Below are 20,603 nucleotides of genomic sequence, written 5' to 3' on the forward strand. Positions count from 1 at the left end.
TCTGTGGTGTTTGAGCATCAGCCTCCCTGCACGACTGGTTCCTCCACTGAGTATTTTCCAGTATTTAACTGCAGCCTGCACTGCTCATTGTTCATTAGGAGAACATTTACAGCTGGGCCTGGCAGCCTTTGAACTACCATACCTTAAATTTCATGTGGGGGTGTGCACACACACCTTTTTTTTTAAAGTGGACTGGAAGTTCTTTGTTAGAAGTAGTCACATGCAGAACTCCTGAATGTGTATCCTGAACGTTGAGCTTTCAAAGGCAGGGAAAAAGTACTTCAAAATTATCCCAAGACAAGAAGGACAGAGTAGCAGGAAGTGAATGCTATTCATGGATTCTCAACTGGCTGGAGACCTTTCTTTGAACAAGGTGAGCTATGAGATTGATGCACTGTACTGGGGAAGGTTTCCTTCCCTCCCACACCTCCCTGGAGCAGGGTGGCCACAGGCTCCTGGGGCATCAGCCCCTTCAGCTCCTTGTCCTCAGAGCAACCATGGAGCCAGTGGGGCAGCTGTTCCCACAGGGCAGGGAGAGAGGGGGGCTGACAGAGGGGGAAATACCTGTGAGGAACACAGAGCGGGTATTAACCATGCTGGGAAAGTCCCCAAAAGGGTTGGGGTACCCTCTGGTGTCCCTGCACTGGCTGGCATTGAACAGCACAGACCAATACCCACAGAGTGCACAAAGCTCCACTTAAAACATTCCAGTTTCCTATCTAGAATTTATTAAGTGCAGGGGTAACCTTCTGTTAAAGCATACAAAAGGATTTCCCCCCTCCTTTTGAAGTCCCAGATTAGGTCACAGGAAACAGACTATGAACACAGGATAGTTTTTCTGCCCTAACACATATTTGCCTCCCGTTTTCAGAAGCTGCTTCTGCTTCAGGGTGCCCAGAGATTCCCAACCTAAGTAGTGATTGTTTAACAAATTCCTCCAACCCTAAGAGAAGTCACCTGCTGACAGGGAATGGTGTAAGTGGATTTGCCTTTCTGTTCCAAAGATTAACCACAACCATCTTCACAAGACTCAAAACCCTTCCAATTACACCTGCTGTCTCAGCTCCCTTACTTGGTGCCACAGCAAAGCTGCCTTGGATCTATCAGCAAAGATACCACAACTGGCACCAAAACCCTGCTCTTCCAAGACAGTCAAGGTCTCCCATACTCACATTTATGTAACACTGCATGGGAGGGCTCTAACTTGAGCCAAATTCTGTTTTCAACTTGATTTTACATCCTTTTATTCCTACTGAATATATCCTTGGATATATTTTTGGTCACAATTTAAAGTAGCAACTTTAATTTGCAGTAAATTGTGAATGCAGTACGCCATGACACAGAATATTGTAAACATTCTCTGTATTGTATCATACAATTCACCTCCCTCACTGCTGCCTCTGTGCTGGTTATGTTTCATAGCTCAAGCTACAAACAGATTACGAACCAAACCATTTAACAGCTGTAACACAGCTATTTCAGAAAAATGCTCTCAGCTCTGCCCTTGAAGTGAGCACTTCCAGGAAATGTGAGCACACTGCAGACCAGATACCATGCTAAGTTGTCCAAGACTCAGACTAGCCTTAAGGCTGTGCTAACTATGAACTTGAAAAGGCTTCTTTCTATATTATCTCCCATGTACTTGAAGAAGGAAATAAATTGGTTAAGCTTCATGGTTTACCCACTTCAATCAGGGCAGACAGTTCCTGGGTCACATTTTAGTCCTGAAAAATCTTAAGAAAACCTAAGATACATTGCAGAGTTCCTGATATTTAAAAAGCCACCCCTGCCCCTCATCAACCCCCAAAGCAGTTCTTAATCCTTCATCCAGCATGGTGAAGAGTGCAGGAACACAAATCCAATCAATGGTGACCAGGAAACATGCAGGGGAGGAACTCACTGATGCCAGTGGGGAGAGAAAAAGCTCAGAAGAAAGTACACCTGTATTCCTGATGTCCCATGTGACAGTGCTGTGCAGATGAAGCCCACATCACCCCTCTGCAGCCTGGAAGTGGGGGAACAGTTTCTTTGTTGGTACAGCCCTCAAAAAATGCATGCTAGGAAGGAAGTCCAGCTCTCACACCACAATAACAACATGCAGAGCACTGTGGAATTGTGGAACATAAGGCTTAAAAAAAGCAGCATTGACACAGTAGGTGAGAAAAGTCTGCTTCCTTTATGCCACATTAAGTGCTGGCAAAAAGCAACTAATGTGACCTGGTAGCCAAGCAAAGCAAATTGAGTTCACCTGTGATGGCTCGTTAGCTGGAGCACTTGCTCTATAAAAAGCTGGTCTCACTGGTTATTTGCTAGCAGTGAGGTTTCACAGCAAAGTGACATTTCTTCTTGGGAGAAGGTAAGAGCTACCACCTTCCCTTTACTGCTTTTGTTGGTTTTATTTTGGTGTATGCAATATAATTATTAAGAGCTGTTTCAGTAGCAAAAACTCAAATGTAAACTTGGTTTGCATTATACTGTGTGCTGACCATTAAGTTTCCTGTTTTTCTCTTGCTCTGCCTTCTCTGTCTTCAGACCTCTTCAATAAGTTGCCTGTTTAATTATTTAAATGTGTAAGGAATGAGTTGTTACACAGTAACTCTAATTACTGAACTAATTCCCAACTTACTGTTTAATTTATCTGCCAATGATACTTGGTACACGGTTTAAATTTAACACTGTAGGAGAACACGTAGGTTCATCATAGTCTTTGTTCTGCCAATAACCTACATATGCTACTTCAGACAAAAAATTTCTTGCTAATTAAAGTCCTGTAATAGGTAATGAGTGCAGTCTTTATACTGTTAGGTTTCTAATTGTTGGCTAAATGAGTTCTGGGATATTGGAGCACCCAAATGTTTTGATAATCCACTGGCAGCTGCTCTGCAACAGCATTTCATCCATAAACAACCAATTTGTTAGATCAAATAAGAGAGTAAAGTCAAGCCCTGCTATGCCTTACTGTAACATCATCAGGAGGTCATCAGCCTGCTTGTACATTTCCCCTCACCCACCAATTCCCCCAGGATTTTACCACACAGGTCCTTTAAAATGAATCCATAGATAGGTCACTGGATGCAGAATGCTTTTGTGGCAGGAAGAGCAAAGGATAGAAATGGGTTTGAGTAAGTACCACCCTTTTTATTCTGATGATGTCCCTTTTGCTAGCTTGTCTTGTGCTGTCAGAATAGCAAGCCCTGCCTGTGCCACGGCTACTGGGGCTGTGCTGCTGGGACTGCAGGGAGTGCTCCATGGACACAGACCTTACAGGACCCAGCCAACCTGGCAGTGAGCAGGATCAGCTATGGGGGCCCAGCATGCCTGGCAGCTCTGGCCAGGAGACACTGTCTCGGTGGCCACTCTGGTCACTCGCAGGTCCAACAAATATTGCTGCCTCTCCAGCAACTGGCTGGCAGGAAGGGCCAGTCCAGCTACACGGTGTCAAGAGGTTCCTCCCAGCACAGCTTCCATCAGTTTCACACTAATTGTAAATAAAATAGCAAGGGGCACCAGATAGATCTCACAACTGATTTGATTGGTGACTAAGCAAGCGTGTCCTCCGCCCTGCTCACAGGGACTGCCGGGCTAGGGAGCCCTTCATGTGCTCCCAGTTGTTGTACAGGGCGTAGAGGCCCGTCAGCGTCAGGCCTGCGATCCCACCTCGTGCTATCCCGCGCACTCCACCTGCAAGGAACAAACACATTGCTATCGTTAGTGTTACTGTCAGGAAATGGTCAGTGAACAGCAACTTCCAAGAAGCTGTTTAATCCAGACGCATCTCAATGAACAGTCCTTTCTTGAGTAACTCTCCAGTAAGGGTCCCTGTGCTTTTTCTACTTTCCTCTCAAACCTGTTCCCAGGCTCATGGTCACTCACTCCTGATCCTGACACTAATTCTGCTGGAACAGCTTCCTCTCAAACTGTGTTAGCACCACTACTTCAGGGAACCACTACAGAGCACTGGAAGCCAAGATGGCTTTTCCCAAGTCCTACTATTCTATCTGTCGTTTTTACATTTGTTTTTACAGATAGACATGCTCTCCTCCAGGTTTTCAATTATGATAATTAGCTCTGGGCAGAATGAGAAGGAGCAGGAGGGAAATAAGTGAATAAAACAACAGCTGATATGGGTGTGACAGCGGGCTCCAGAGATTCATTAGGGCCATCATGCAAAACCTATCACTGCACCTGTGTCTTTGGAATTTTAAAGCTTTTTGATTAAAAAATAGGAAGTAGATGAAAGGGATTAACTGGCAAGTATTTACTATGGTGTACTTTGAACAGCTTTCTTTATTCTTTTATTAATAATCAGAACTATCACCTTGCAATGGTAAAAATTGAGTCACACAAGTGATTAAAGTCTTAAGGTGCTGGTGAGCACATTAGTGTAAAGCAGAAGTACAGGGCAAGTTTGGCTACTGCCTGCAGGTAGTGCACCTGGCTGGAGCTGGGAGTCAGGTGGCATCCTGTGTCCACAGCATTCACATGAGGACTGGGCTGTACAGGGGCACAAGAAGAGACTTCTGCTGCTTTTACTAAACAGCAAAACACTTCTGTGCCTCAGCAGAGCTCCCAGAATGCACTATAAATGCACAGAGCACCTGGGAGTATGACCCTCAGTGCTAGGAAAACTTCAGAGAGTTTGATTCTGCAATGTTTATCATTGCAGCTGAACCAAGCTAGATAATGTGTACAGTGTATAGAACAAGGCCAGTTTTGCTGACAGCAAGATAAAAAACCCTGCCTGCTTTATTGGAGAAACTGGCAGGGCAGTTCAGGTTCCTCAAACCTCAAAACAAACGCACCTCAGTAATCAGAGAGATTGTGTTTGGGTTTATTTTTTTCCTTTTCATTATGGGTCATAAAGCTGTCTCACAGAATTGCTTTTAGAGAGGCAACAAGCTGTTGGCATCAGCTGGACTGACACTGTGTTACCTGTGCTGCAAGGTTAAATGGGTTTCACTGGAGTTGTTAAACCTCACTGTACTGCCCAGGCATGCAATGAAACCAAGAGGCTGCAGAAGTGGGACTTGGTATTAGAAGCCATATCTAGCCACAGTTTCTAGAAACTTCATTGCCAGACCAGCTGTGACAATTTGAGAGGTTTTTTAGGGTATAAGGCTGAGTTCACTGCTGTAACTGTTGGGAATTCAACAGCTCTAAGAAAAGCCTTACTGAATATGATCTATGTGCCTAAATCAGCATTTAGGAAAGCAAATGTAGATGTTCTGTGTTTGCTAATTGATCCTGAATTTGTTGCACAAAAAGCTTTTCATAAAAAGGGCTTGCAGCTGGGTACACAAAACTAACCATGTGCAAGCAGTGTCTGGCAAAAAGCCACAGGTGAAATTTAAAGGACACTTTGTGCAAAACAAGTATTTGAGATAATCTCTAAAAATACTGACTCCTCATTCCTGCTGGGGTAAATGAATACAACATTAGAGCCCAATTTTCTGCTGTTTATATTGGGATTCAAGAGATCACAGCAGGAACCCCCAAAGGAGGCTCATGAGCATCAGGTGTACCAGGAAACGTGGAACAGCCCCACAGAATGTGATGCACTACAGAACTATGACTATTCCCATGGGCTCTTTCCTTACCCCCCAGGTTCAATTCCTCTCCTTTCCCCTTAAAATCCTATTCTTCCTGTGCAAGAACAGGTAGTTGAAGGATGATGAAGCCTGGCTGCAGGTTCTGTGAAGTCAGGGCTGTACAAGAAAGGTGACATCTTACACTCAGGTCACTGAGCTGTTTTCTAGCATCCATGTGTGAGGACTTTAGATGTGCTGCTCCTACTGCAGCAGATATTGGTGTTGTCATGTGCTGAGCCAGCCAAGTAAGGATGGCAGCTCTGAACCCACTGGCAAGAGTCAACCACAGGGCCTAAAGCCACCTGCAGGCAACTTAGGGACATTGCTGGAGATGTTTCATGAACAGTGTACTAAACTTGTGCAGTTGGTATAGGTGCATGACTGAGAGAGAAAATATCCAGGAAAACATGCAAGAAGTGTTCCTTTACCAGTGTGTCTATACTATGCTTCTGCTACAAAATCTTGGGGGTGGGGGGGGTTGGATTTTTTTTGGTAGCAGTTGCTCCTGATTTCTGAACTACCTTTGAGTAAATATGTGGCAGACTTCAAACAGTAATGCACTTTAGAACACAGCCCTGCTGCTGGGCAGAAAATCTTAGGGCCTCTGAGAAAATTAACTTGTTAACAAAAATGAAACTCTCCACTCCCATCCCAGCTGTGTTTGCATGATAGAACACATTCCCACCCCTCCTCTGCAATCACTCTGTGCAAGCCTTTGATACCAAGTCTGCCCTGACAAGCCCTGCTGAAACATGGCCCTGAGCCCCTAATCTTGCATGTCCCAGTAAGATAAGGGTTCCAGCTGACAGACACTTCTGGAAGCAGGTATTTAGAGATCAGGCACCTTGCACAAGAGTTGATAACTGCTGTGGGTTTCCAAAGGTACATCTGATGCTGCCTAAATGGGAAATTAGTTCTCTGGCTTTAGCTGCTGCACCCTTCCACCTCCAAGTATTGTCCCTCCCTCATTTCAATAGGTTCCAGCTTAGACTGTGCCATGGCACACAGCATTCCAACAGCACAGCTCTGCATTTCAGCACTGCAGGAGCCACTCCTAACACTGAGCTCTACCTGTCCAGTAGGTAAAAGCATGAGGGAACCATGGTTAGAACCATTAGAACTTTACTGTCTCTTTCAGAATGTTACTCCAATGTCCTGGGATAGTTCCTGGAATGTTTAAAGCAAGAACTATCCAATAGCAGGCTTTCCAAATACTTTCACCAAAACCTCAGACCCACTTATGCCAAACAATAGAAGAATAATCTTTAAATTGTGATTAGTTTTCTGTCTTTCAATCTCTCTTGGATACTCTGAATGAAAACAGCTTCTCTTCCTGCCAGGCCTTCAGGAACAAAAATACTTTTAAATGGTTTAAAGGGCTCAACTCAAGTGTCCAAGGCAATCTGTTTTGCTCCAAATTCAAGCTCAGTAACCAGACCATCTGAACCATCAAGCAGTCATCTGCTTGAACCCTGTGGGTAGCCTGATGTCATTAGAAAGTATCAAGAGTTTCCTCCTTCTGCTCCATGGGGTTCATTTCATGAAATCTTGTAAGTAGTGGGGAAGTCTGTGGATACAGAAATTAATGAGGAAACTGAAAGAGTTGTATTTGGAAGCAAGACATATTCCAGAAAAGCATCTTCCATTTTCATATTGCTGCAGTATTGTGCTTAGAATACAGAAACAACAAAGCTTGAAAGAGGGAACATTTCCTGTAGTTACTGTGGTATGAAACCTAAATTAGAAAAAACAGTAGGAATCTACAATTCAATTTAGTGGTTTGGAAGTACTAGAGCTGTTGAGGTTACTTTGCAAACATGATTAAAATTTGCTGTATTCTCACTGAGTGAAAGCAGCAGCACCTGACTGATAGGAGGCTACTTCAGCTACTGTAAATGAATGGCACCTGCAAACTCTGCCAATCCCTGCAGCTCTGAGTTCACTGCTCCTGGCTAGCAGAGCTGGGCAGCCCTGCTCTCAGTGGCCACACATACTTAGACATCAGTCCTCAATAACTAAGAAGGGCTCAACAAGCTGTTACTTGTAGTGCTGCTTGTACATTGTCCTAACCTCTTCTTTATTGCAGATTTAAAAAAAATCCTTTCTCTAAACATCATTTGATTGATAATCCTATAGACATGTTATGTTAAAGGGGTTCTTAAATTTCCAAAATGTCTCACAGCCCTTAACTTAAGGGATGACAAGCAAGTTCTTAACTTTTTCCCAAATACTGCAGAATATCCTAGACTGTACCTACAGCAGTCCCCAAAAAGCTCTTCCCTGTCTCCAGCAAAGAGAAATGAGAAAACAGCCCTGTCTGGGGCCCAAAGAAAAACATTCATTGGGCTTAGAGAACAGGCTTTTTATAGCTCAAGAAGCTGTCAGCTAACACAGCTGCCCTTAACTGCCCACAGGATGTCACAAAACTGATCTTTAGCTCCCACCAGATCTTACTGCTGGCAATAAAACATTCAGCCCATCCTAATTCATAACATATTGGCTTTTCAGGGTTGTGTTCTGAGGCCTTAAAATGACAACTGCTCCCTTCAGCTATTGCTGGCATGCAGTTCCTGGCTTTCCAGACACACCATTTTCTGTACCAAATTATGTAACATCTATTGCTCCAAAGGCACAAGATGCTTTACTTAGGATTGGGTCCTACTGCACAAAAGTAAATTTAGTTTGTCCAAAGAATTAGTTTACTTTTTTTGCTGTTACCCCTAACCTCAAGAGAGGAAAAAAATTATCCAAGAAAAAGAACATCTACAACCTGTGTAACCCTCAGATAAGAGGCAAAGGTTGGTTAACTTTTTTTGCTTACTGAAGTCTGTCAGGAATTCCAGTGAGAAGTTAATTGCTGTCACACTAGGTCAGGCCAAAGTCTTGCTAGTTCATCTTTTCCTGACTGATCAATCTGCATGCCTGGGGAGGAGTGCAGGAGCCTCATGCAGGAGCCAGCTGTCCCTTTGTGACAACTGGAGCCATTTATTTTCATGGTGGGAGGGTGTAACAGTGACATAGTGCACAGTGACAATCATTTTTGTTTGGTGGTTTGCTGCTTTCATGACTAATACAATGATAAGAAAACCAAATAAAGATGGTCGGTTTAGAAAAGAGGTTGAAAGCACATGCAAGGAGGCTAAACATTTGCTTTAAGATATGTTTGTCCTTTGTAACACTTATCAGAAAAAACATGGCATAACAGATACTAATTTTTGCCTTTGCTTAAAATTAAAGAATAAATAGTATCTTATTAAATGGAAAAGCCATCTTTGTGGACTTAGAATATCAGACCCCCTTTTAGCAAAACTTGAATTGACTGAGTTGCTGTAACATTTCTATTGCATATGCCACTGGCAGAGGAACCCAAAGGGTTTTTTTCTAACTGTTACCCAAACTGAATGTTCTGGGTAGAAGTTTAGTGGTGAGCTCAAAAAATTGCTCCCATTAAGTTGTAAGACTGGTGTAACAAATTAATATGTAGTCTTATTGCTGCATTTGGGCTAAAATCTAGTCAGTAATTGTGGCATTAAATTTAAACCAATGTGAAAGCTGGAGATCACTTTGGTCAGATGAATGAAGCAGAAGGTGTTTCCAAAATCCCCACATCACTTGTCCATTCCCACTGCAGAGGTGTCTTTTGGCCTAAGCCATGCTGAGATGGAGCCCAGGCATCACCTGCTGTTCCTGGGGCCTGAACTGCCTCAGTCACTGCAGTGGGAGCCTCAGTGAGTGATGGCACTGCCCCTGAATGCAGGGAGGGGGCTGAACTGCCACTGTCCTCACTTGCAGAGCTTTCAAACCTCTCTTATCTTCTCCCACACAAGCTGTGTCAAGTAGCTTTACACAAAAGTGCTCCCAATCAATGGCTTTAGAACGTGCAGGTTCTGTTTGACTGCTGCCATTTTGGTAATGATTAACACTTCTACAAGGACAAATTGTGAAAACTGGGACCAGTTTTGGGGCAACCAATCTCAGCCTTCACAAAGTCTTCCCAGCTGTTTTTTTTTTCCTGTCCACTCATCAGATGCCTAATCATTGGTTTCAGAAATTCAGTCTAGGCTTTGCAGTGTTCACAGGAGTGTTTTTCAGTGCAGAATGGATTCTGATGTGATTCCTCCATCAGTGCTGTGGTAAAGCATGAAGCTATAATAAAAGACCTGCCATACATTATCCCATTTCTTCTTAAGTCTGATCTCTTTACAAAGCAGGAATGATGGAAGTGGGAAATCTGAGTGTTTGAATAGCACTACCTGCTATCCACCCCTTGTGGACTACAGAGCAGCCTTAATTTGCAGTGGCATGTTTGTGTGAGCTTCTATATGACACTGAAATATGGAAATTTAAAACTCAGTGTCCTTGAAATCTTTTACATTTTCCTTTTCTTAATGCCAACACATCATGGCATTCCATGTAGCACAGTAATTATTACAGTCTGGATGTGTCAGATGTGTGCTGATCTTTTGCATGGTTTAAATATGGTTTAAATATTCCAGATTTTAAGGTAAATATATACACTGATGCAGTGTAAAGGCAGAACATTTAAGTTTTACCATACAGAATAAGAAAGGGTGCTCTGGCATAAGGTGATAGAAGCAGCAGTTTCTCTGGTCTATGGTTCATAGGCACAACACACACTTGAAATACAATACTGTCATGAATAGAGATTTACTGACTTCATTTGCCTTTATAAGGACTGCCATTAGCTCTGTAGATCTTGTGTTACAAAACAAATGTCCCACTGTGCTCTGGTAATAAAAACCTTAGTAGTGTCAGATGACTGTGCATGTGACTGGAGTAGTTAACTGGGGCTGCACTGTGCCAAAAAAATATTACACATAATGCCAGCTCTATACTTCTGGAAGGGGGATGCTTCTGCTCAATTATTAGATGACAATTCTCCTTATTAATAAACTCCTACAGAAAATATTCTATATGCTACCCTTTCCAGCTGTTCTTGGTAATCTGTCATATCTCTCATGAAATCCCAAGGAAGAAATGGATTACAGGAGAGCAATGTGCCCCTGAAAACTTAAGAGTCTCATATTTATGAAGGCTGTTCCAGCCAATTATTTGTGGCTTCAGGTAGTCTAAGCCATCAGGAAAATAGAGTTATTCCAACTGTTTTACCCTAAAAGAAAAAGCAGGCCTTCAGGAACACTGTTCAGACACTGAGCCCAGTCAGATATGAAAAAGTACATAGGTCAGTTCTTGTATTATGTCCTCCATAAAATGCAGGTGAGTCATGCAGTCAAACATTTACTGAGTAACTTAAAACATAAAACCTTTTTCCATGTGCTAATGTCAACCTGTGGTACCCAGCAATCCTCTAGAAATGCTACCTCCAATGGTTAAGCTTGGAACATGTGTTGGCAGCCATTTTGCTGATGAAGGTCAGACCCTCTCTCCTGCAAACAATTCAGTTTGCATCAGCAGTCTTACCTTAAATCCATGCTGTTCTCAAATAACCTTTTTTGTTGGTTTTGACCACTATGCAAAGACTAGAATCCTATCCCAAGACAATAGTTTCATGAAAACCTAAGCAATTATTTCATAAATACACCAATTTCCCTGTGTGTAGGGTTTTTGCAGCTCCAGGTACCACTATCATGTGAATTACTGTCACATGGATCACTTTTATGAAGTTTCACATTCATGCAATCAATCTCTGTGTTCTGTGTTTTCCTTCCCTGCCCCCATTCACTTTGCAAGGTAGTTCCCATTTGCCTGCATCCACTCATGGACTTGAGAAACAACTACATTTATTCCTGCTTTTGTTGAAAACATGGCTAGGAGTGAGGTGGGTATGTATTTTACACAACCTCACCATATACCTAAGGAAATAAATGACTGTTTCTTCAGTACATATGTACAACAGTCATAATTTGGCTCTCATGGTTACTGTCACTCCTGTGCAGTTGCAAAGAATCAAATTTAATTCAGCTGGATTTTTTTTTTTTTTCAGTGCAAGTTTTCCTTAGGTAGCCTTAGCTAGGTGAAAAGCATTGTGGGTTAGGGGACATTGAGCTAATAGTCTTTTTTACCATGTCAATTTTGAGAGCAGGACAGTATTTAGTAAAAGTCATGAGAATCCTAATAACTAGGATAAGCACAAGAGAGGGAAAAGGAGAAATATTTTGCTACTCTACCAGTGCTTTTGTATAGCATTCCTGTCAAGGTTCCAGCAGCTATAGTGTTCAGGTCATCTTCTGCACCTCGTGTCTTTTCAATGATGACTCCAAATGCACTGTAAAGTAGAGCTGAGGAAAAAAAAAATATTAAAAAACCTTCCATGGTCTGAGGCTGAAAGCTTAGAATCCAGGCTTTGTGTAGCTATTTAGACTATGCTTCTGAAGAACAGATTTTCTGCTTATTTGAAGGAAATCCTCTGCAAAATCCCATCTTTGGTGTTTCTTTTCCAAATCTCTTCCTGTGTAGCTATTTCTTCTTTCTCAAGCTACAGTTTGGTTATAAAGTAGCATTTTTCATGACAGTATGTGCTTAAAGCACTGACTGAAGTTTAAGCCTATTTTGCTAGTTCAAATTTGTTTCAAAATTCAGTGTTTAAATTTGTACTGGCAGTTTCATTCTGTCCTCTGTGGATGACATGAAACTAAACCCAGGGACTTTCTATGTAGAGAAAATTGCTGTCCACGTGTGACAGTGATGAAATGTGAGTTTAGTACAGCATTCAGATCATACCACCAAGAGCTGGAGTACAATGGGCTTTGTTTCTTTTTTAAATGACTATTAGAATGCTTGGGATTTGACATTTACAGCTGTTTCACCTCTGCTTGTGCATGAAATCTTTATCCCTAGAGGGCCTTTTGCTTTGGGATAACTTTAGGGACTGTGCTGGAATAGACTGGAAATAGAAATGCATGGGCTTTTTAGCATGGATGCATTTATCAGTTATACATTTTGATGAAAGGAAACCCCTCATGATACACTCATATTTCATGCTGGCAAAGAAAAGTAGAGTATGTCATCATTTTGAGTGATAAAGACCATAGCATTTAATTTGTTCCTTGCCCTCCAAGAATTTGAAATCTTTCCTTCTGCTAAAAGGCAGTAAATCCTTCATAAGCAACCACAATAATGTCAATGAGTTAACAGCAGCATCGTTCTCCATTCAGCACAGGCAAGGGTATTTCAGTTTTTCTTAGCAGCAAGCAGATTAGCAACGAGGGAAGGAAAAGCTGAACTCAACATAATTTTTAAAAACAGTTCCACACAGATGTTGCCTCTGTTCAGGAACAGAATGACAAAAACTGTCACTAGTGACAAAAAGAATCTCTGAGGTACAGAAAGGCTGCACAAGGTAAAGTAAGGTGCAAAAATAATTCAGCTCCTTGAAAGGAATTTCTCTGGTAGCTAGGACAAGAAAGAGGTCTACCAGAATCCCAAATATAAAGTTCTGCTTAACTCTGTGATTTTGGGGCCATATTTTGTAAGAAAAATAACAATTTGTTACTGGAATGCACAAACATTTTCTTGAGTAATCTTTCTTCAAACACAGCTGGAAAAACCTGTTAATGTGTCACTCAAATGAAACCTTGAACTGCAGTGTGCCTGCATCTCACTTCTCAGACATGTTTTCATTAGACTTGGAACGAAAAAAAAAGAAAAATATCCAAACAAAAAGGGCTCAATAAATTTCAGCAGGCAACCATATGCATTGCTTATAGAAAAAATGCCTTTCTTGCTGTAGCTCAGAATCCTCTCTCTAACCTTGCCCTCTATACAATGTCTCAAAAGCTAATGCTTAAATTAAATGGCAGCTAATCTGCTCTTCAGAAATAAGAATGAAATAAATGTCATCCATGCAACTTAGCCTATACTTTGATGCATTTCTCAAAAGTCAAACAGATGTAGACTGGGTTATAACAGGATGCAGTCTCTGATTTAAATATTGCCAACTCCAACTTTGTAGGACAACAAGTTCCATCATTATTTTTCTTCAAAATAATCTAATCAATTTTGGATATCTCCTTTTAAAGTTACTGCATCAGTTTTCATTTTTTAAGATTCTGGGGGAGGTAAAAAAATTTGTAATTTCTAGGGCATTTGTTATTTCACTGACTTTTATGAAATAACCTTGTTTTTCTGAGGCAACTGATGTGATTTTATTCCACAGCTCCCTCCCACCCAAATCTGAGTTCACACAAGTTTTTTTTCTTGTACCTCAGGCTATTGGTCATTTTCTTTTGTCTTTTTTCCTAACCCACATTAGTTATAAGCACCATTTAGGTTTAGAGTCAGTGGTACCATGTGTGATTTTTCTTGCTAATGTACCATCATTTAAAGGATAAATCTTTGTACTGACTATCACATTTCTTCTTCACATGAACATTTGGTTGACTTCAACAGGAAACAAACATTAGGCAGTTGATCACATGACCACAGAGTCTCAGTGTAGGCTATTAAAGCGATTTCAGAAATATTAAATTATATTTTTTTAATTTAAGCTGTAATTTAATTGGAATTTATTAACACATAAACATTATCTGTAATTTCTAGTTATTTCTGATATAGCTATAATTTTAATACAGTAAAAAATATAATAATTTTTATAATACAGTAAAAATTTTGGGTTTTAATTAAAGGCTTTTGGCTCCTTATGCTGCAAATCCTATTTTAGCCTTTAATTGCCATTTTCATGTCTACTGAAATACCCTCAAGCCCCCAAAGAAAGAAACCTGCACTTTTTTCCTGATGGATTTAATAATGAAAATTTAGAGAACACTCTCATTCAGATAATACACAAATACGCTTTTCCACAATTCCAACTTTAAGTTGCTTTCCCTATGAAGGAATGACTTTACTTACCCAGTGATCCCAGAGTGTTAGCCCATAATGCTCCTTGCCTTGTCACCATATTTAGAATTCTATAAAGGAGTTAAAGAGGTATGAAAACCTTTAGCACTCTGTGTTTACATCAAGGCAGTGTTTATGACAGTAGAGCTTGTGTGTTTACACTATATATGTGGTTAACAAAACTGCAATGATGAACTAAAAGCTTTTGAAAGCAAATAGTCAGTCTTGTCAAGTCTTAAAAAAATCTTTCTCTCTTGACCCTCCCCAAGACTCAAATCTCTTCCCTTCAAATGACTTTCTAACCCAAGTTGTCCTTCCTTACATGGTGAGCACACACAGCTCCAGGAATAACTGACACACTTATGCAGACTTAGCTGGTAAAAGGTCTCCAAGAAAGCCTCAGTGCTCCTCTACATGGAGCATGTGGCAGGGAGTGTGGGGATGCCTGAGCAAATGGTGTGGGCAAAAAAGCAAGTCTGGACTGCAGTAAGTCAGGAAGGGAAGATTCAGTCCCTTCCAACCCCATCTGCCCACCCAGCAGAAGGCCAAGAGGTGTGTCTGTGTGTCTGTTCTGTGTGTAGGCTTCCAGACTAGCACTCAAGAGGAAAAGAGAACCCTTAGTGCGCTCTCAGAGAAGCACAGTGCCACTTCTTGCTGCTACCAGCTGTCTCCAGAACGGTGACAACAGCAGCCAGAAGAAATGACTGATCTTTATCTCCCAGCAGTGTAACACCATCACAGGCATGGTATTGCTCTGGACAGCTGACTACCACTGGAACTTAAGTTTAATTTGATGTCTGATACTTTAATTGCTTTATGTTCCTTCTGGTTTAATTTTCTATTGTTTTTCCTTTTTTTACCATTTTAATTAGGACAGAGGTTGTTACTGAATATGGTTAGGCAATGAACTAAACAATAGTGGAACATTTCATTTTGAAACAAGAGGAAAAAAAAATCTAAGAAGCCAGGCTATTGATAATCTCTCCTTAATTACAACCCCCACCCTTAATTTTATATTCATTCTGAATTGATAAGAGAATCAGTAATTCTAACAACCATGGTCTACTGTGAGGTATTTGATGACAAGTGAATAACAGCAAAATTAAATTTCATTAAGAAATAAATCTGTGTACATTAAGGATAAATTTGGAAGAAATCTAGCTAAGTAAGTTTGTTCTCTGCACCTGATGAGGGAAAATCAGAACCTAATGCACTGTTGGAAGGTGATGACCTTCAGCAGACCTTTGCCTTGCAGAGCCAGGATAAGAGCAGTGTGTGCCCTGACTGCCACCTCCTGGGCTTGACCTGCCAAAGTTTGTGCTTAACATCATGGCTTTCTCCAACTCTGCTCATTCCAAACCCTAAAATACAATTCTGTTAATCTAGAGCATTATGAAAGAGTCATAATTATAGTGGTGAATATTTTGATAAACAAAGGGATGAATATAGAAACAATTTAAAAAGAAGCAGAGCCAATATAAACTGTACCAGGAAATATGAAGTTACTCTTCTAAAATTCCCTTGTTGCAAAGTATTCTGGGAGTGAGAATTTCCCATGCTTTCCCCCAGTTATTCTGTTCCTCTGGTTTCCAATGTCTCTCTCACTTAGGTTTTCCTATAGCTATGTCTAAGCTGCCATTATTTTAAGAGGCATCCCTAGAAACAAATGTTCCTGTCTTTGCTGTGTTCTTTCAAACAGTCAGGTAAGGTGAAAACACAGCAATGCCATGGGTGCTCCTGGATCCATAACCCAGAACAGCTCCCCCCTGCAATGCCTGCTCAGCAGCACACACCAATGTCAGCCCTAATGCAAATCCAGGCAGACCCAGCTCTGCATTTGAATCTTTTCCTGCTTGGGAAAAGCTTGGGAAAGAAGGAAGACTTGTGCTCAGATAAATGACAGCAAAAAATAGCTGCAAGTAAACACTACTGCTTCTGGGAATACTTCTACATATAAAAACTGCTTTGACTTTGAAGTAGATTTTTAGTAAACATCAAAGTAGTAATTATTTCTCAAATTTTTAAGGTAAGTCACAAGACACACCAATTGTGACCAAACAAAAAGCAAAAAGGTTGAATTGAACATCACTGTAACTAAAAACATGTAAGAACTTGATCAAGACAAATACTGACTCCCATTTGTCCCCACTAAAGAAAAAAAACCGCAAACCATTTATTTTTGCAGTATATTCAGATCTAACCTTGTATAAACTGGAAGAAACAATTCTGTCACTAAGAAGTACATTTTTTTTAGATGGAACACTTACTGTACGTTTCTAGGTTTTGACCATGCCATATTCTGTGTCTCCTTCAAGCCAAGTCTCAAACCATTCAGTGCACCAAATGCTGCCCCTAGTTGGAATAATAGTAGTTATTACTTTTTAAGAAGAAAAAGAATAAACAATCCTAGAAGCAAATACTGAGAACAGAATTCAGTGTATAAATTAAATCAAGTATCTCTTTACTTAAGAACAGCCAATGTCTTGCAGAACAAGACATTTCCAATCTCATCCATCACTGCAGTGCATAGGTGTTACCTGGACAGCTGGGAAAAGTGAAAACCACAACCACCTACCTGTCATACAACATCCTCCAATGGTAAAAAAGGCCAGCTCAAATCTGCCTCGAGTTTTGTTGGCTCCTGTGGGCAAGATAAACTCATCTGTATCCTGGGGGAAAACAAAAACAGATACTTTTGTATATTCCAAGTCCAGTTCAAAATGTAAGCCATATTAATTTTTTTCTTTAATCCATGCAATAAACTAAAGATGGATGAGTATTTCTGGAAAATTCTTGCCTACAGTAGCACAGAGATGGAATGTACCATGTGTATACTGTTTTAAGCATGAAAAGGACTGTAAAAAGTTCAATTGACTGAGTGTTTTTTTTTTCTTTTCTTCCTAGCTCTGTTAACTTTTTATAAATTGTATCAGTCAGCCAAGGAACTCATACTGTGTGGGTTGTTGGTTGTTTTTATTTTTAATTACTATTTGCTTAATTACAACTTGCAGCAGGCAACACAAGCCTTCTAAAAACATTCCTGTTGTCTGATTACATAGCACTGTTTCCTCACTAAGCAACCCAGTCTGATACAATAATGCATTAATTAAGTTTCCCACTACTTTGATACTAAACAAAAACTGCCTTACTATGAAAAGAAGTATTTTCTTGCACTGAAATAAGTGACCTATTTAAGGATGTGAAAAACACAAGGAATATGCTCAAAACTAATGATGATCAGGCATGAAATATGTGAGGTTGGGTAATTTTTCACTTGTCCATCTTTCTGCCACAGGGGCACATTTGTGTTCTTGCAAACCAGTGGCCTAAAAAGCTACAGCAGTGGCCTAGAGAAACTGGCATTAGTGCAGAGATAAGGTGTGCCAAGGCACTTCTTCAGTAGCAGACACTGGAGATGCCTGCTGTTGATAAGGTGCTAAAGTAGCAGATCTCTTTCAAGCTTCTGTGCTTTCCAGTCACAGTTTTATCCACCCCTGTTTAACTGTTGCATGATTCCAACAGCTGCAGGCTCAAGGAAATGTATTCTAAGGGTTTTACTGGCCCACATTTGACACAGAATGTGAATGGCAATACAGAAAAAATAGCTCATAAAATTGTGAATAGTGCTATCAATAAAATAAACCTACACTATGGTTTCTGTCTTCCTTGTAACTAGACAGCTGGAGAAATTCAGTGTTTACACAAGTTAGCAGTTTCTAACAGTTTTCACCACTGTCCCAAAAGTCAAGATGAAGCAATCCTTGTCCATGTAACATCTAAGTTTCTAGAGGCAACCTCCAAAGCCCATCCTCTAGGCTTCTGCCAAAGGCTGGCACACACATTTATAACACCTGTTACCTGCTGTAGGCAACACAGCATTGCAGAAAATAGCTTGTTCCATGCCTGCACTCATGGACCAGCCAAAAATGTGGGGTTTAAAGTAACCAAGTACCAGTGTACCATTTGTTATTATGGGAAGACCTCTTATACTCTGACATATTAGCTATGTCTTTTTCCTTCAGTATTTAGAGCCCAAGGACCCTGTGGAGATTGTTTAGTGCAACCCCCATTGTTAAAAGAAAGGTCAGTCAGTGCTGGGCACTCAGAGCCATTCCCATGTCTTGTGATTCTCTAAGGAAGAGACCTCACAGCTTGTATGGGCAACTTGTTCAGATAAAAAAAGATGGAATTCCCTTTTATTTCAATGCAATTTGCTATTACTACAACACACTAGAGCTAAACATGAAGGGCAGTGAAGTGTTACAACACAGACTCAGCCTCTAGTGTTACATCAATAAGTATTTTTAGAAGTGTTTCATGGCACTAATGCCAACACCTCTGCATTTAAAGCAAACATCTCTGTTTCTAAAAATCTCTTAGTACACACTTTGTTCCAAAACCCCCGCTATTCCGCTTTTAACATAACACCAACATATTCTCAGAAAAAATACTAACTTACTAACTGAACAAAACCACTTTAGAGAGTGTTTTTGGAGAAAGTCTAAATAATCTCAGCTTCTTTCTGACCACTCAACAGCAGCAGCCACAGTACTGAACCCACTGCCACCAGAGACACAGCCGTGGTGTTCCATCCTTCTGGGAATGCTACATTGTAACCCAGACTACAACAGCTTCCAGGCCCCTGAACTGCCTGCACAGCTCCCACTTACAAAGAAACAGTGACCCAGGGTACCATGGAACCAGGCACAGAGGTCAGCAGGCACCATGCAACTGTTGAACTTTAACTGCTCATTCTAGAAAACTTCATGTTCTCAGAGAATATAAGCCATGTATGCAGAAAAACATGAACTAAATAAAATCATTGACATGCATCCTAATTGGATTAACTTTAACATTTTCAGCTACAGTTAATACTTATGAAAATGGGACACGTTTCTTGATTTAAAATATTTTTTTCCTTATGATGGCCTTGTTTTATATCAACTGATGTTAAAATGTGCAAGTGTGACAGCTACATAATTCTATAGAATAAAACAGGAAATTTTACTTCATGATGGTCTCCCTTCAGCTGGGTAATGACATAAGGACAGTGATGTGAAATGTGCAGCTGCTGTGATGCCAAAGCCTGTTATCAGGTCTGGAGCTTGGCTGAACACCTCAGTAAACTGATGGAACTTGTCACAGTTCAGAAAACTCATCCGTGAAAAGAGGAGAGAGAGATTCTGGCTTCTCTTACTGACTGACACTTGTGTGAGGTGCTGTTGGGCTCTCTGCCTCAAGGCAGGGAGGGAGATCCCTTTCCAACAGCAGCAGGCTTGTATTGACACAACAGCCCTACCTATCCTCTGCATCATCAGTACTCATTTTGTTCTAGATGTCACAGCACTTCAAGATTTATTAAGGACAATACTGAAAAAATTGTTGCTTTCCACTGTTCCTCAGTTCAAGGCTTCAGCACACAGAGCCCAGCACTGCAGGAGGTTTGAGGCGCTCGTGTAACTATGCAAACACTGAAATCGAGTTCAACACGATAAATACACGCCACCTTCTCACCTGCACTAGGTACTTGGGGTCCAAGTTTAAATACGGTGACAAAGGGCTCATCCCAGTTACTAAAAGGAAAAAACACAGAACACTTTAACACCAACAATTCACAACCTGTAAGGCAAAACGGGGCAGCTCTCGTGCGTGGCAGGAGGGGAGATGCTGCCGTTAAATTGCCCGACTCCCTGAGAGGCGGCACCGGCCGCAACTCCCCTTTCCCGTTCCCCTTTCCGGGCAGCGGCCGGGGCGAGGCGATCGCGCTGTCCCTGTGACCAGCGCCCGTCGCGACACGCGGCCCCCTCCCGAGGCCTGGCACCTCCGCGCCCACCCCCGGGAGGTACCGGCGGTCGGGAGCGGCCCCCGCGGCGGGGCGGCGGCGGAGCCCTCGGGCCGCGTGATTCCCGGCACCACCGCCGCTCCCGGTGCCGGCCGCCCGGCCCTGCAGCGGCCGCTGCGCCAACACCGCCCCCCCGGGCCGGCCCCGCCGGCCGCCCCAGTACTCACGCGGCACCCCGGCCAGGTCGGCGTGCGAGTAGCCGAGCCCGCCGGCGCCGAAGAGGCCGCCGAGCCCGGTGCCCTTGGAGTTCCCGCCGCCCTCCATGGCGGCCCCGCGCCCGCCGCCCTCGCTTCCACCAACGGCTGCCGCAAAGCGCCGCCGTAAAGCGCCGCAAAGCGCCGCCCGGCCCCGTTGCT

The 20,603-nt window shown here is 41.9% G+C and overlaps 1 protein-coding gene and 1 non-coding gene across 2 annotated transcripts; both read right to left on the reverse strand.

The window, feature by feature from the left end:
- Positions 1–705: 705 nt before the first annotated feature.
- Positions 706–20,573, reverse strand: LOC139595490 (mitochondrial import inner membrane translocase subunit Tim23). Its single transcript, XM_071438728.1, has 7 exons — positions 20,415–20,573; positions 19,920–19,978; positions 16,981–17,074; positions 16,673–16,757; positions 14,418–14,476; positions 11,738–11,848; positions 706–3,681 (listed from the first exon to the last, which is right to left on the reverse strand). The coding sequence occupies exons 1-7, from the start codon at positions 20,509–20,511 to the stop codon at positions 3,566–3,568; spliced, it is 621 nt and encodes a 206-aa protein (XP_071294829.1). The 5' UTR covers positions 20,512–20,573; the 3' UTR covers positions 706–3,565.
- On the reverse strand, positions 14,980–15,182 carry LOC139595664 (small nucleolar RNA SNORA74). The gene has a single exon (XR_011681081.1). It is a non-coding gene; the product is annotated as a small nucleolar RNA SNORA74 (small nucleolar RNA).
- Positions 20,574–20,603: the final 30 nt, after the last annotated feature.

The sequence above is a fragment of the Agelaius tricolor genome, unplaced genomic scaffold, assembly GCF_023055355.1.
Source record: "Agelaius tricolor isolate 1412-34295 unplaced genomic scaffold, bAgeTri1.0.p SCAF_13, whole genome shotgun sequence".
Taxonomy (NCBI): Eukaryota; Metazoa; Chordata; class Aves; order Passeriformes; family Icteridae; genus Agelaius; species Agelaius tricolor.